A 17,522-nucleotide genomic window follows, 5' to 3' on the forward strand; every position below is an offset into this window, starting at 1 on the left:
TAGAGTAGAATGGGATAAGGCCCTTTTGCTGGGAAAGTGTGAGATGTGGGTAGAGAGAAAGAGGCGTCTTGCTGAAATGATTTCCAATTGTTTATCTCTGCTTTATGTTTTGAAATCTTTTAAATGTGGAGTTTAAACTTTGAATCCAAATGTTATCCCTAGCACCTGAACTTGGGGTCAAATATCCTCAGGTATTTTGAAAAGTGAATAGCACTATACAGATGATACCAGTAATTAACTGTTGCCTAATGCCTGAGAGGCAATATGACATTCTGCTTTGTGTCAAATAGAGTAGGCTTCAAGTTCTAGCTCTGCCTCAATATTGCCATCTTTAAAATGGGAATAATAACAAATAATACTTCCCTTGGAGAGCTGTTGTAAGCATTACAAATGATATACATATTGGCACATAATGGGCAAATTATTATGATAATCCTTGTTACACATTTCTTTTGCATTCTTTTTTTTTGTTATTTCCACAACAAATTGTCAAGAAGGAAATTATTATCTCCATTTTACAAAAAAGTAAAAGGAGGCCCAAACTGGGAGATAAGCCAAAGGTCACAAAGGACATAAATAGGAGTGGAAAGTATTTTTATTCTTCATCAAATGTAACTGTAAAACCTGTTACAAAATGCCTTGCTATTCCGTAGATTCAATACTGGCCCCGTTCATCTAATGTTTGGTCTGCATGCTATGGATGGACAGGGCAACTCCCCAGAGCATCAGAGAGGCAGCTGAGGCATACTGGTAAGAGGTTAATTGCTTTGTGATAGAACATCTAGGTTCATAGTATTAGTGTCTTACCTTGGACAAATTACTTAATATTTCTGAGCCTCAATTTCTCCCTCTACAAAATAGAGATAACCCTTACTCATCTGGTTTCTTACACAAAAGTATGTAATTATCAATGTCCTGTAATTGCCATGTATCAGAGCGGATCCCTTGCGAATTGTAATTGTTAGCAGTCAAATAGCAGAGGTATTGACACATCTGTGTCTTTCTCATACCACTTTTGTAGTCTGCTTGCATTTAACATTTTATACCTACATTTTGGTTGAATGGAACATTTAGAGCTCTTGGTCCCAGTGCCTAGTAGAGTGCCTAGCACACAGTAGGAGTTCCACACTTTTGTCGAACAAATAAAAAATGAATGAATGGCAATATACAAGGCGAGGGTTATTGCCTAGTGGAGGAGGACAATTTTATATAAGACATGTATAACATATCCAATTGTGACAAGTGTTTTAAAAGAGATAAGAATAAAATGTTATATAAAGTAATTATGATTAATAAATCCATGAACGCTTTCCAGAGAACTTAACATTTCAGCTGTGCTTTGAAAGATACGTTGAATTTGGTCATGAGGGAAAGAAGGGACTAACATTTCAGTAAAAGAGAATAGCACGATCCAAAGGTAGGTAGCCTGAGACTCTAGGACATATTCAAAGGGAGCCCAAGAAGTCCAATATGGCTGTAGAGGTGGGTAGTTGGCAGGAGAACAAGATGGGAGAAGAGATTAGGACCTAACTGTGATAGACTTTAAAGGCTAGGCTAGGGAACTTGGACTTGAACCTGCAAGCCAGAGGTTGCAGATTGGCAGCTTATGAACTAATTTTTGTCCACAGACATGTTTTTGTTTTTGCTTTTTGTTGGGCTGAAAAAGGTTGGTCTGCATTATGTTTTTAAACCAATTGTATTAATGGTCAACTTTTTAAAAAAGTCAGGAGATTTCACATTAAAGTCTGGAATGTTGTTCTTAAAAATAATAGTACATCTGGAATACTGAGGCCAGATTCCTGCCTGGCAACAACCAGTTGGAGCTGAGTAGTGGCTGACCGCTTTAGATGGGGCATCTGCTCTCTAGTTGGCCACAGCCTGCACCACCAAACCTTTTTATCTCTCTAATACCAGGTTCTCTTCACTCACTTTTTTTTTTTACCTAGGAGACATTTGGGTTTGAAACCCCTAGTATAGGCAATTGAAGGTTATAGAGCAGAGGAGGGATCCTTTTACAGTCATCTTTTTAGAAAGAACTTTGTGATTCTGATTCTATTGACAATAACCTGGAAGAGGGTGATCAGGGGAGAAGTTAGGGCGAGAGCTTTAGGAAAGGATAAGATGAGATGGAGGCTGAAACATTGAGGTGCAGGAAGAAAATATGAGGCAAGAAAATAGTCCTTTACAACCCTCCAAGTGGAGGAAATAGCAAACATCCACAAATCAGCAGAGGGAAGAACTCTGAAGGGTTTATTCGTAACCTCCAAACCTCATTTCCAGTCCAACTCAAATGTAATTATATTAATGATTCTTCACTCTCCTTCCTAGAACATGAATGAGCACCTCAAAGACAGAGCCCACAGTGTCCTATTTATCAGTGAATCCCTAGTGCCTAGCACAGAGCCTGGCAAGCAGTAAGTGCTTAATAAATACTCCTTCAACGCATGAATTGGAGGGATTCTCTACTGTACCTATAGATGGAGGAAAAGTTTATTACATTCCTCAGCATGCTAAAACCACCGGGATTTTTTATAAACCCCCAAAGCCAAACACATAGTTTGGACATCAAATTTTAATTCTGTGGAAATAGAATCCATCCCTACATTCAACAGATATTTATCGAGCACTGACCATGTACCACACCAGGCTGAGTCCTAAGGATTCAATGATGAACAAAACCAACACAGTCCTTGCTCTCAGGAAACAAACTTATGGCCTACTGAGGAAAATAGATATTAAACCACTAAATGCACAATTAGCATTAATTGTATTTGTGAGAAATCCTCCAAAGGACAAATACTGAGTACTGTTAAAACATATTTAAAGGCCTGTGAGTGGTGAAATTGAGCTAGCCTAGGAGGTCCAGGAAGTCTTGCTGGAAGTGCTATATGCATAGGCATTAATTAAATGAATGGGGAAGAGGATGAACCAGCATTTCAGGCTCAGGGAACAGCATATGCAAAGGCAGGAAGGACTATGTGGTATTTGAGGAACTCTGAATAAAAGCCAGTGTGAGCGGAGCTCAGAAAGAAGGAGGAAAAGAGGTATGAGATGAAATAAGAGAGGTGGAGAGACATCAGATCATGTAGGATCTGGTCAAATATTTGGACATTTATACTAAGAGCAATGGGAAGCCAGAGACAAAATTTAAGTAGGAGAATGATGCATCCAGATTCAACTCTAAAAAGGAACCTTCTACACAAACATATATTGACAATTGATTATTAACATAGGTCTAAAGTCAATTAAGAGGAGAAAGGATAGTCTTATCAACAAATTGTGCTGAAACAATAGAACATCTATATACAAAAGAGCTGGATATTCATACAAAAATTAACTCAAAAGGGATCACAGACCTAAATATAAAACGGAAAACTACACAACTTCTAGAAAAAAGCCACAGGTTTTTAAAAACACAGTTTGTGATCCCGAGTTAGAAAAAGATTTCTTAGATCTGACACAAAAAACATAATCCATAAATGAACAAACTGATAAAGTGGACTTCATCAGAATTAAAATTTTCTGCTCTTAAAAGGATGCTGGTAAGACAATGAAGACAAACACAAACTGACAGAAAATATTGATGAATCATATTTCTGATAACAGAGATATCACCACAAGAATGGCCAAAATCTGGAATACTGACAACACCAAATGCTGACAAGGATGCGGAGTAATAGTAATTCTCATTCATTGCTGGTGGAAACGCAAAATAATACAGCCATTTTGGAAGACAGTTTTATGGTTTCTTATAAAACTAAACATGATGTTAGTATATGATCCAGCAATTACGCTCCTTGGTATTTACTCAAAAGAGTTGAAAACTTATGTCCACACAGAAACCTGCATATGATGTTTATAGCAGCTTTATTCATAATTGCCAAAACTTGGAAGCATCAAGATGTCTTTCACTAGCTGAATGGATAAATAAACTATGGTACATCCAGACAATGGAATATTATTTAGTACTAAAAAGAAATGAACTATCAAGTCACAAAAAGACATCAAGAAATCTTAAGTGCACATCACTAACTGAAAGAAGACAATCTGACAGGCTCATGTTGTATGATTCCAACTATATGATGTTTTGGAAAAGGTAAAACTATGGAGACAGTAAAAAGATCAGTGACTGCCAGGAGGTGGTGGGGGGATGAATATACAGAGCACAAATGATTTTTTAGGACAGTGAAAATACTCTGTATGATATCATACATGATGGGTAAATATCATTATACATTTGTCCAAACCCATAGAATGTACAACATTAAGGGTAAACCCTAATGTAAACAAAACTATGGACTTTGGGTGATTATGATGTGTCAATGTAGGTTCATCAATTGTTACAAATGCACCACTCCTGTGGGCGATGTTGATTATGGGGGAGGCTGTGCATGTGTAGTGGCAGGGGGTATATGGGAAATCTCTGTGCTTTTCCCTCAGTTTTGTTGTGATCCTTAAATTGCTCTAAAAAATTGTCTTAATTAAATAAAAAGTCCTTCTGGCTGCTCAATGCTGAACTGACTCTAAGAAAGTAACAAGAGTGGAAGGAGGGAGACCATTTACAGTAGTCCAAGAAAGAAATGACAGAGCCTTGAACTAGGCTGGCAGTAGCAGAGATGAAGAGAAGTGGGCAGATTTGTGAGATATTTAGAAAATAAAACGCATGGGACTTGGAGAACGTCCACCATTTTCCAAAGGTCAGCTAATGCTGGCTTCCCAGAGCAAGGAGCTAGGGAAAATTTCATTAACAAATCCCCTCTGAAATTGCAGGGGGAACCCATGGCAAAAATCCTCAACTCAAACTTCCCGAGAGGACACCACTGGTTACGTTGCTTGATTGTTAAAAAATGCAAAGAAGAAGAAGAAAAGGACGAAGGGAAGAAGAAAGATGGCATAAGCACATATGTCTCTTGATCTTCTTAAAAGCAATGAGAGGAAAATAAAATTTGAGATGGGAGATCAGAGTCCAAAACTCAAAATAAAGTATATGCCCCTATTATTTCCACAGTAGTTAGCCTTTCCTGACAATGATATAAATGTTGATAGCATCACCTTTAAAAATAAAGCACAACAAAGTGATCCTTCAGATTTGTAGAACGTTTTCCATTTTACAAAGTTGTTCTATACACATGATCTCCATTAACTACTATATCAGCTTTCTGATGGTAGGTCTTATTGGCCACAATTTTGTGATGAGAAAACTATGAAGACAATTTTGGCACTGTGAAAGCAACACGAACATTGGAATCTCCAGCTCTGGGTTCATTCGAATGTCTGCTGGGCTGCCATTTATTCAGTGGGCAACTTCGGAGAATTCTCACCTTAATTTTTTTTAGGCTTCCTTGCTTATAACTACCCTCGTCACCCCTGTTCATTAGTCATTTCACTACTATTAGCATCCCCATTCATACCCATCCTCTATTGGGTGTAAATAAAAGGAAAACTCAAGTCTGTCACCACACTCTAAATTGTCAATGTTAGAAAGACCATCTGGTCCCCTCTTTACCTCCTCCTCTCCCCATTTCACATAACAAGAAACTGAAGCTGAGGGAGAAGAAGAGATTCACTGTCAGTCTGTAGACAAATAGTTCTCCTGGCTCTGAGACCTATTTTATTTCCATTCTACTTTTCTGCCAGCCCAGCTGACTCAATTCCTTTTGAGCAATCCGAGTTAAAAGATTTGCTGCTACTAGAGGTTGTGATGACTACTCAAACAAGGTTTTTAAATATCTGTGCATTTCAATTACATATTCCTGTTTCTCATTACAATAGGGACTTGAGAATTAGCCTTGTTACAATTTGATATCTCTATGAATAAAGCTGCTTCTTTACCATAAGGAGTGATTTGTGAGATTCTCCACCAACAAAGTGGGGTATATGTGGAATAAGTCCAGGCAGGGCTGAAGCCATTAACTCCTCTGGGGACTTTTTTACCTCCTCTGGTGAAAAGCTGCTCAGGCCTTTGTATTCTGGAAGGTTCATTTACAGCCCTTTCCCAAATGGTCTCGACATTGATAAGTCTAGCTTAAATAGCAACGAGATGGAAGACTAGTTTAGGTTCTACTAATGTGGAACACAAAACAAATTATGTTCTTGCTTCAATGACTTCATCTGGAAAATAGAGCTGATCATGCCCACTCTTCCCTGCCTTTAGGATTAAGTTATCTCCTTTGGTCACAGTAAATAAATGTCCACGATGCTTGGCTGTGAACAAGATAAGACTCTGTAGAAGCTTGTAAAAAGTAGAAGAGGCCCAGTCAAAAATCTCCACTAGCCTTCTGGGACAGATCCAGACTTCTAAGGAATTTAAAAGCTAGGGAGTCCCAGGGCCCCTGCTGACACAAAAAGAAATCTCCTTCCCTAGAGGTCTCCCCTTCCATTTTCTACTCTTCTATTTCCACCTGCCTCTTCATCTTGACTCAGGGACAATGGGACCTCCTCCACAACGGGGCAACTGCAGTATCCCATGTCCCCCTCCACTCCTGGCTGTCCACCAAGAGGAAGAAAAGCAGTTCTATGTAGGTTCTATACCTCTAGTGCAGTTTGCAAGCTTGAAATACACAAAGGCAATTTGGAAAAGCAAGTGCCTGTATATAAGTAAACGTCGGCAAAATCCGGGACAAAATCGAGGTCCCTGTGTACATGACAAGTGTTTCTGTTGTTTGTGCATTCGCCTGCTTCTCTGAGTGCTTGCCTTTGCAAGTCTAGATAGGTGAGAGGTGTGTGGTTAGAGGCAATTCCACAAAGTAAAAAGGGAAGAGAAGAGGACAGAGATGAACTCTGGTTCCCAGGCAGAGGGATCCTAGAGCAACCGGTACCAGGCCACGAGGCCCAATCCACCCCTATGGAGAAATCTGAAAGGTTTCAACAAGTATTGGCTGGTTTGGCCATAGCTTGTTCTTCAGTTTGTAGGAGACTGTCTGTGCTTCTTGGTAGCCCCTGAACATAGTCCCTCAAAGAAGCTGGTACTCCTATTGCCCGTTCCCACTCCCTCTCTCTTCCCTCACAGGCACAGTGTCTGTTTTGAGATGGGACTTAAGAACCAAATCTGGTAAGAGCAAGCCTCCTGGAGCTCCAGGAGCCCTGTCCTCAAAATAAAGCTCCGGGTTAAAGCTTCAGCCCTGGCGTCTAAAACCTGGTCTAGGAAAGTAGGAAGTATTCCGGGAGCTGGGGTCCTCCTCGGGTAGAGCAATACTCTCCTGCCCTCACCCACGCTGCGCCAGCACTTGTTTCTCCAAAGCCAACCGGCGTTAGCGTGCGGTGAGGGGAGGGGAGAAACGGAAAGGGGAGGGGAGGGGAGGGAGAAAGGAGGTGGGAAGGCAAGGAGGCCGCCCCAGCGGGGGCGGGACCCGACTAGCAAACTGTTGCATTTGCTCTCCACCTCCCAGCGCCCCCTCTGAGATCCTGGGGAGTCAGCTTGCTGAGAGAACCAGAGGGTCCCGAGCAAGCCTGGAGGCACAGGAGGCGACGGAGCCGCTTCAGTGCGGGACAGGAGCCGAAGGGAGCCACCGCGTCAACCCCAGACCCGCTCTGGCGACAGCCAACGCCTTTTGCAGTGCGGCGGCTTCTAAGCCGCTGCCCCGGAGCTGCCCTTTCCTCTTCGGTGAAGTTTTTAAAAGCTGCTAGAGACTTGGAGGAAGCGAAGAAAGTGCCGGGTAGGACTGACGGCTGTCTTTGTCCTCCAACCCTCCACCCTGCCCCCCCCCCCAACCCAACCCAGGTCTCCTCTCCTGCTGCTGCCTCCGCCCGCTCCTCTCTGTCCCCCCCGCCCCCCCACAACCCTCCCTTCCAGTTGGCCCAGCGCGGCCAGCCGGAGTTTGCAGAGAGGTAACTCCCTTTGGCTACAAACTGGCGAGCTAGCTGCACGTTGCAAAGACGGCTCTGGGAAGCCAGGCGATCGGGGAGCCGCTTCAGCACTGAAGCCGGGACCTGGTTAGTTAGGAAGCACGCGGGTCTGGCCCCCAGGTTCCCCTCGTTCCCTCTCCACCTCCCCCTGCCCCTCCCTGTACCCCGCCAGTTTCCAAGGCCAGAGATCAAAGGATAAAAAGACAGTCACGGCTTTAGTAGCCAAAACAACAACAACCAACCGCAAAACAAACCAAAACCAAAAACCAAACCAAACCAAAAAGACCATAACTGGGTCCCTATTTGCACCTGTTTCAGGGGACACTGAACTTGAAGGCAGAGGGTTTTCCTTTTTTTTTTTTCCCCTTCAAGATTTGAGCATCTTTTGAATCTACCCTCCAAAGTATTTAGGAACAGACTGTGAGCCTAGCAGGGCAGATCGTGTCCAGCGCGTGTTTTCCTCTGCAAGAGACTTTGAGACTGTCAGAGCGCTTTCGTGTGGTTATTTCTGCAAGTTTCCTCCCCAGGAGCTTCCCGCAGGTGGGCAGCTAGCTGCAAGGACTACCGCATCACAGCCTGTTGAACTCTTCTCAGCAAAAGAAGGGGAGGCTGGATAAAGGAATTAGGTGGAAGATTCAGCCAAGCTCCAGGATGGAGGTGCAGTTAGGGCTGGGGAGGGTCTACCCCCGGCCACCGTCCAAGACCTATCGAGGAGCTTTCCAGAACCTGTTCCAGAGTGTGCGCGAAGTGATCCAGAACCCGGGCCCCCGGCACCCTGAAGCCGCGAGCGCAGCACCTCCCGGCGCCCATTTGCAGCAGCAACAGGAGACCAGTCCCAGGCAGCAGCAGCAGCAGGGTGAGGATGGCTCACCTCAAACCCAGAGCAGAGGCCCCACAGGCTACCTGGCCCTGGAGGAGGAACAGCAGCCTTCACAACAGCCCTCAGCCCCCGAGGGCCACCCGGAGAGCGGTTGCGTCCCAGAGGCCAGAGCCGCCTTGGCCGCCGGCAAGGGGCTGCAGCAGCAGCCACCAGCACCTCCGGACGAGGATGACTCAGCTGCCCCATCCACGTTGTCCCTGCTGGGCCCCACTTTCCCAGGCTTAAGCAGCTGCTCCGCCGATCTTAAAGACATACTGAGCGAAGCCGGTACCATGCAACTCCTTCAGCAGCAGCAGCAGGAGGTAGTATCAGAAGGCAGCAGCAGCGGGAGAGCGAGGGAGGCAGCCGGGGCTCCCACCTGCTCCAAGGACAGTTACCTAGGCTGCAGTTCGACCATCTCGGACAGTGCCAAAGAGTTGTGTAAGGCAGTGTCGGTGTCTATGGGCTTGGGTGTGGAGGCATTGGAGCATCTGAGCCCTGGAGAACAGCTTCGGGGAGATTGCATGTACGCCCCGCTCCTGGGAGGTCCACCCGCTGTGCGTCCCACTTCTTGCGCCCCGCGGGCGGAATGCAAAGGTTCTCTGCTGGATAATGGCCCAGGCAAGGGCACCGAAGAGACTGCTGAATATTCCCCTTTCAAGGCAGGTTACGCCAAAGGGCTGGATGGCGAGAGCCTGGGCTGCTCTGGCAGCGGCGAAGCCGGGGGCTCCGGAACGCTTGAGCTGCCATCCACTCTGTCTCTCTACAAACCTGGAGCAGTAGACGAGGCAGCAGTTTATCAGAGTCGCGACTACTATAACTTTCCGCTAGCCCTGCCCGGGCCGCCGCCCCCTGCGCCGCCTCCCCATCCTCACGCCCGCATCAAGCTGGAGAACCCGCTGGACTATGGCAGCGCCTGGGCCGCGGCGGCGCAATGCCGCTATGGGGACTTGGCGGGCCTGCACGGCGGGGGTGCAGCGGGACCGGGCTCGGGCTCACCCTCAGCCGCTGCCTCCTCTTCCTGGCACACTCTCTTCACAGCGGAAGAAGGCCAGCTGTATGGGCCCTGTAGCGGGGGCGGGGGTGGCAGCGCAGGCGAGGCAGGTACTGTAGCCCCCTATGGCTACACTCGGCCACCTCAGGGGCTGGCTGGCCAGGAAGGCGACTTCCCCCCACCCGATGTGTGGTATCCCGGCGGCATGGGGAGCAGAGTGCCCTATCCAAGTCCCAGTTGTGTCAAAAGCGAGATGGGTCCCTGGATGGAGAGCTACTCCGGACCTTACGGGGACATGCGGTAAGTTTCTCCTACTAGGAATGTCTTTCAGGTTAGAGTCAGTGTGTGTTCTGAGGCATCTATCCGTTCCTTCCCGCGTGAACAGTCTGCCCCTGCGAGAGCTCAACAGGGTTTCATAGGAAGGGCCGCCCTAAATCTGGAGCCTTCGCTGGACTCCTGGCCTGCCAAAAATTCGGTCTTCGCGGTCTGAACCCCCACTGTGCGCCCCAATCCCCGCCGCTGTGAGCCCTGGATGCTGGTGCCTTTCCAGATTCCTTGACAACCCTCCCAACTCCAGCCTCCTAAAATCCTCACTGCCTAGAAGTACTCCATGTCCTGAGGGCTCTAAACTTGAACCCAGTTGCAAGGACCACCTTGGAAATAAAGGTGTTAAGCCCTTCACTACTTTTTCTCCTCTCCTCCCCTAAATCTGAGAACCTGGACAAGAAATTTGGACAGTTTCTCCGGTTAGGGTCTGTTAGAGTTTGCCCTCCAGCCTGTTGCCAGTCTTGCCAGGTTAGAGGCAAAAAGACTGGCCCAAGTTTTTCTCAGCCCGCTTCCACCAAAGAGATAAAATGGAGTGCCTGTATTCGGGGAAGAAGGTGGTCTCTGGGTTCTGAGGGCTGTTCTGTGAAGAAGGGGTGAAGTCCCTTTCCTGGCAACAACTGAAAACTTGTCCCAGGGTTGGAGTTCAGCGGAGAGAATCCAACCAGGCACAATTAGAGCAGGCAAAGGTAGGGGAAAACCAAAGGACAGCTTTCTTGGTAAACACTGGGCAGGATTTGCCCTCACAGGTTGACTATGTTGGAAGCAGCTCCTTGGGTCGGTTTTCTCTTATAAAGTATTTATTTTCTCTGTGGATTATAACAGATCACAGTCCCCTACTTCAAGTTTGCATCAGATCTATAAAGAGGAGAATATTCTTTTAAAGAACAATTTAGCCAGATTTGAGTTGACTTATAAAAGTGTTGGAAAAAAATTTAAAGGAGTTCCTGTTATTCCAGTGTGCTCAGAAATCTGCTTTTGAGTGGGAGGAATGAGGTTCTTCAATATAATCCTTCATTTTAAGGACATGCTTACATTTTAAAACATGACTGTTTTCAACATGCTTACATGCTTACATTTTAAACATGACTGCTACCAAATTGAGTAAGAACTGTTAGGGACCTATGAGCCATAATTTTGCCTAAGAGTTTTAATTAGGACATGAGCAAAGTGGTCCTCAGTGTGTTCTGGATTATTAAAAATTCCTCCTTACCACAGTTGTTGAGCTTCTTGGAGACCATGTTGAAGATTTTTCCCCAAAAGCAAACTAAGATATTAGTTTATCTCAGTGAGGAAGGGAATATTGACTGGGGAACTAATTCCTCAGGTCTGCTGGGTAGTGATGTTCCCACGGACTTGTGTCTTGTTCTGTTTCTGTAACTATTTTCTTTTCTCTGTGACCTTTCCAAAATTTCTTTGTTAGCCTTAGCATCTTTGTTTGACAACTTAAATCTATCGGTTTGCCTCCTTTCACTGACACTTCTGTTCTTTGAAGGTTGATAGCACAGTGTTGGCACAGAAAGAGGAGGATAGGACTTCATAAAATATTTTTTGGGGGGCTATTGAAGAAACAGCTTCGTACGAGGCTTTATATCCTGTTAGCTTTTTAACGTTTGGCTTACAGGACTTTCAGAGGGTTCATTTATATTGTCAAAGTCTTACTCAGTTAATTTGGAGTTAAAAAAAATTTCATAATGTGGTTATACCATGGGATAAAAGGTCTTCATTTTATAAGAACAGATTTACTCGGCAGGCTTAGTTTTTTCCTAGGGCTATCCTAGTCAGCGGAGCCCTCTTCTACTGTGAACTTTTCCAGGAGGAGGAGGGGAAATATCTAAGGAGCTTCTTGACCTACTATGTAACCCAGTCACTGGATCCTTCCTCTTCTGCATGCACCCCCCCCAACCACTAACTCAGTTAACAGGGAAGAAATGAATGATTCCACATATTTGTTGAGATGTGTGTCTTCCAAGACATAACCTGAAATTTTCAGGAGGTGGTTATAGACAACAAAAAGTTCTTCCCATCAGGTGTACAGTAAATTAGGTGATTTTATCCCAGGTCTTAACGGAAAAACTTCCCTATTAAAAAGACCTGCTTAAATTAATGACCTCAACTAGTGAAAATTTAGCAGTATCCAAAGAAAGTACAAGATTATTTAATCTTTCCTGGTTTGCGATTGCTGCACTGGTTGTGGAAGTCTAGTGAAAGGAAAAACTGGTGTTCCTATCTTGTGAGCTGACAAAGAATTTTCATTTCTAGGATATAGAAAATCCTTGAGTCAGTTTTTTGAAAATTTTCAATTTCATCAGAGTGCAGCCAATCCCAATCTAAAAGTTGAAATTGTCTTACTTTCTTTTTCTTTCTCTCTCTTTGTAGGGGCACAGTTTGGTGAGAGGCAAGGGATTTTTTAAGCCAAAACCAGAACTTCCACCCTCTCTGTATTGCATGCATTATTTGCCAACTTTGAGTTAAAATCTCAAAATCGTACAGGCTTCCAATAACCTGTTGGATTCCTCCCTTTTCCAATTGTGTGTGTTCATACACATTAGTTAATTGTAGGGGGGATTCTTTTTAACTTTAGTAATTTCTTGAATAACTTTATACATCTACAGTGTTTCTGCAGGGAGGAGAGAGGCCGAACGTGCCCCCCCCCCCCCCCGCTTTTTTACTTAATTTAGCATGTGGTCTGAACAGAAGGAATAGTAAAAAGTGATGAGGCTTGTGTACAACCCTGATGATATTTTATGGACCTGCCTTCTTTCAGAGATCAAACAAGACCACAGCTTTCTTAATTGACCACTGTCCCACTTGACAGAAGTAGAGCCCCTTATATCCCAGCAAGCAGAACAATAATATGACAAATATTTATTCTTGGGAGTTGAGGTCCAGGAAAGGCTGTGTAGGAATTAGAGTTGGGGTTTAGATAAATTATCCAGATACAAAAAGAACATTTTAATTTTTCTTTTGGTAATTTATTCTGGTCTTCATTATAGGTAGTATTTTTGTAATGCTTTGAGATTGGCAAATCCTGCCTTTCTCTATTGGTTATTTTTTAAAAAGACATTTTATTAATTCCTCTTTCTATCTTCTCTCTACTCCTCAGTTATTAAGCAGCTTTTTATGAGTATCTTGTGAGGAGCAGTTTGTCTATTTTGTAAAGCAGAAGTTTGCTTTGGGACCAAGATAGACTGACGGTCTATTGTTCGTAGGGCTTGAGTGTCAATATGTTGGAAAGTAGCATCCTTTCTCCATGGTCAACAAATAGGTGGTGAGTTCTGTCTGGGTACCAGTAATCAGAACCCGAGGACCAAATAACCACACTGCGTGGTTCCCTATTTGGAAATATGTACAAGAGGTAGGGATGGAAGGCTCCTCTTGGTTGTCCAGAAAGTATTTCTCTCAGCTCAGCCAAAGGTTAACATCAGTGAGAAATATTTTCCAAGAAATCTGCAGCCTTCCGATTGCAGGGTCACTTTGGGGTGCTTTCTTGCCAGTGCTAGTTTTACGTCATCAGACTTCCGTTCTTTGAGCTGTAAACTTTGATATAATATATTGAATTTACTCACACTTTTAATTTTCTTTTTTAAGTGTTTTTCTTCCCTGTATTAATTTTCTCATCTGGTGTACATATATGCATTTAAAACAGAATTCTTTGGTCTCCTGAGTCTCACTTGTACTATGGCGGCTCTTGGTGGGATTATGTGAGTTGAAGTTAAGGACATGGACAATTTTATTATTATTATTATTATTATTATCATTATTAGTTTCATGGTAACATCAAGATCACCAGTTCCGTCAGAACTCTGCTTAAGCAGGGAGCAGAATGCTGGATGGGTGTGGCAAGCAAGGGGCTTATTTTATAACCAAATCTGAAATCATGATTCTGAAAAACAAAAAGCAAACAAAAATCGAGTTTTGCGAGGTTAGTTGGAGAGGAAAAAGAAACCTCTCCCTACCACTTACTCTTCCACCATTTTCTCTTTGTCTGCAGCTTCCTTAAGTGCTGCCTGTCCCTGATTTTCTTTCATTCCACTCCTTTCATGTTTTTGACATTGAAATATAGATTCTCTCTACTTTTCAGGATATTTTTCTCATTACACTTGTGGCATGCTCCGAAAGAATTTTTTTTTTTTTTAAATCTGGAGAGTAAGAGATCAGATCAACCCCAGAACCTCTATTTTAAGACTGCATGACTTTGAAGGGATTGCAAAATGAATAGCGAGGCTTTTCTACCTTGAGGTGAGAGCCTGATTCAACAGCTGCTGAGGGAGCTGAACGAGATGGCTTGAGGACTTGGCAATGTAATGAAGTATTTTTCCGGCTGCTGTCTCTCTTGATTTCTGTCTCTCTCTCTCTCTACTGGCCATTTTGGCAACCCTTTCTCAAAGCCTGAGAATAACTGAGCCCTCTTCCCTCTGAGACAGCTCTGTTTGGGTCAGACCTCCGCTGCACTTTCACAAGCAATACCTAATCTGCTTGTGAGGTTGCTTGCTACAAGTGTACTTTCATGCTGATGTTAGATGTAAGTTAATCATTTGAAAACAAAGAAAGATATTAAATTATTCTACCTCAGACTCCCCCTGCCAGCATTCCATCAAGTTCTGAGATGTTGAATTCCAAGTAAGCTATTCTCGTCCTAAACACAAAATTGACTTTTCTTTTCGTTGCTTGTAAAGTTCTGAACAGTTACCAATAGTGGTTGGCATTCATCATATTGAAGAGAGTGATGAAATTTCATATCTATATACCAACCTTTTCGAAGAAAAGACCAAGGGTCTTCCAGTTTATTCACCAGCACTTACGTAAGTTTGAGTAGGCTAGGAGAGTGCTTAATGAACACCTCTTTGCTAGTTGTGGGAGTAGAAATAGTTGCGTTTTCTGTAACATTTGTTCACCACGGCGGGGAACCTCTCTAGAGCAGTTTTTCTGATGGTATTTTAGACTGTTGTTCAGTAAGGGCTACTTTCAGTGGCTGCTCGTAGAGATGACATACTGTGATTTATACATAATTCCTTGCAGATTGATGGGTGCCACCACCCCTTCTCCTTCACACTGATTCAGTTCCTGCTGCCAACCCGCAGGCCACAGTAGGGTTGAGAGTCGCTCATCTAAATAAGCTTATAGCTCTGAAGTGCTGGTTATTTGAGAATGCTGCCAATTTACATCATGCAGTACCTGAGTTTTATTTTTCTAATAACAGCTTTATTGAGACATAATTCACAATCTATAAAATTCACCCATTTAAAGTGTACAGCTCAATGGTTTTTAGTGTATTCAGAGTTAGACAAACTTCACCACAATCAATTTTAGAATGTTTTAATCACTTAGCAGTCAACTCCCACCCCCAACTCTGAGCAACTATCAACCACCAATCTACTTTTGGTCTCTATGGATTTGCTTATTCTGACATCTCATATAAGTGGAATTATGCAGTATATAGTCTTTTGTGACTAGCTTCTTTCACATAGAATAATATTTTCAATGTTCATCCATGTTGAGGCGTACCCCAGTACCTCATTCTTTTTTATACCCAAATAACGTTCCATTATATAGATCTATCTGATCTATTTTATCTATCTGTTCATCATTTGATGGACATTAGAGTTGTTTCCACCTTTTGGCTATTATGAATAATACTGCTGTGAATATTCACGTGCAAGTTTTTTTTTGTGAAAGTGTTTTCAATTCCTTTGGGTACATACTTAGGAGTGGAGTTTCTGGGTCATATGGTGACTCAGTGTTTAACATTTTCTTTTTCATTTTCATTTTATTTTTTATTTTGTTGAGCTCATAATAGTTTCTAACATTGTGAAATTTCTGTCGTACATTATTATTTGTTGATCACTGTATATACGTGCCCCTTCACACTTTATGCCTGCCCCCAACCCACTTCCCCTCTGGTAATCACTAATCTGTTCTCTTGGTCCATATATTTGTTTAATGAATGATAATTTTTTAAAAAATTACTGTTGTTTATTTTCTGATTATAGAAGTAATTATTGTTTATTATGGAAAATAGAGAAAAGTTATGACATAAATTTACAAAATTACAAAATAAAACAAGTCATCTCTAATTGCACCCTGAGACATAACCTCTTGCTTTGTAAGGTTCTTCCAGTTTATTTTTTCCCTGAGTATATGTATATTTTTTCTTCAATTATTTTTTTATTGAGTTCATAATAGTTTACATCAATGTGAGATTTCAGTTGTACATTATTTCTTGACTGTCACCACATAAGTGCACCCCTTCATCCCCTGTACCCACCCCCCACTCTCCTTCCCCTGGTAACCACTGAACTATATTCTTTGTCCATGTACGAGTTTATATTCCACATATGAGTGAAATCATCTGGTGTTTGTCTTTCTCAGACTGGCTTATTTCACTTAGCATAATTCCCTCTAGGTCCTTCCATGTTATTGCAAATGGGATGAATTTGTCTTTTTCTTGGCTGAGTAGTATTCCATTGTGTGTGTGTGCGCGTGCGCGCGCGCGCGCGCGCGCGTGTGTGTGTGTGTGTGTATGCCACTCTTGTTTGTCCAATCATTGATCAATGGGCACTTGGGTTGCTTCCATGTCTCGGCTATTGTGAATAGTGCTGCAGTGAACATAGGGGTGCATATGTTACTTTGGATTGTTGATTTCAAGTTGTTAGGGTAGATATCCAGTAGTGGGATAGCTGGGTCATATGGTATTTCTACTTTTAGATTTTTGAGGAATCTCCATACTGTTTTCCATAGTGGGTGCACCAGTTTGCATTCCCACCAGCAGTGTATGAAGGTTCCCTTCTCTCCACACCCTCTCCAACATTTATTATTTTTAGTCTTAGTGATTATAGCCTTTTTAACAGGCGTAAGGTGGTATCTTAATGTAGTTTTGATTTGCATTTCCCTGATGATTAGTGATGTTGAACATCTTTTCATGTGTTTATTGGCCATCTGTATATCTTCTTTGGAAAAATATCTGTTCATCCAATCTGCCCACTTTTTGATCCAGTTGTTTGCTTTCTTATTGTTCAGTTGTGTGAGTTCCTTATATATAATGGAGATTAACCCCTTATCAGATATATGATTTGCAAATATTTTCTCCCAGTTGGTGGGTTGTATCTTTGTTTTCAGCCTCGTTTCTTTGGCCTTGCAGAAGCTCTTTAGTCTGATGAATTCCCACTTGTTTATTTTTTCTTTTGTTTCCCTTGTCTGAGAGGAAGATTAGTCCTGAGCTAACATTGGTTGCCAATCTTCCTCTTTTTTCGCTTGGGGAAGGTTAGCCCTGACCTAGCATCTGTGCCAGTCTTCCTCCACTTTGTATGTGGATGGCTGCCACAGCATGGCTGACAAGTGGTATACGTCTGTACCTGGGATCCAAACCTGCAAACCCTGGCCGCCAAAGTGGAGCATGCCTAACTTAACCACTATGCCATGGGGCCAACTCCTGTGTTTATTAACCTTTTGATAACTCCCAAACTGTTTTCAAAAGTGGCTGCCCTATTTTACAATCCC

The 17,522-nt window shown here is 43.1% G+C and overlaps 1 protein-coding gene and 1 long non-coding RNA gene across 2 annotated transcripts in view; one reads left to right on the forward strand and one right to left on the reverse strand.

Moving 5' to 3' along the window:
• The window catches only part of LOC138921988 (uncharacterized), a 321,454-nt gene extending 312,217 nt beyond the window's left edge, over nucleotides 1–9,237 (reverse strand). The window contains exon 1 of the long non-coding RNA XR_011435057.1: nucleotides 9,103–9,237. This is a non-coding gene — a long non-coding RNA (uncharacterized lncRNA). The remainder of the gene's footprint in view (nucleotides 1–9,102) is intronic.
• Nucleotides 8,497–17,522, forward strand: part of AR (androgen receptor) — a 155,606-nt gene continuing 146,580 nt past the window's right edge. The window contains 1 exon segment of the mRNA NM_001163891.1: nucleotides 8,497–9,998. Coding sequence (NP_001157363.1) covers nucleotides 8,497–9,998 — 1,502 coding nt within the window.

Source organism: Equus caballus, chromosome X, assembly GCF_041296265.1.
Source record: "Equus caballus isolate H_3958 breed thoroughbred chromosome X, TB-T2T, whole genome shotgun sequence".
Classification (NCBI taxonomy): Eukaryota; Metazoa; Chordata; class Mammalia; order Perissodactyla; family Equidae; genus Equus; species Equus caballus.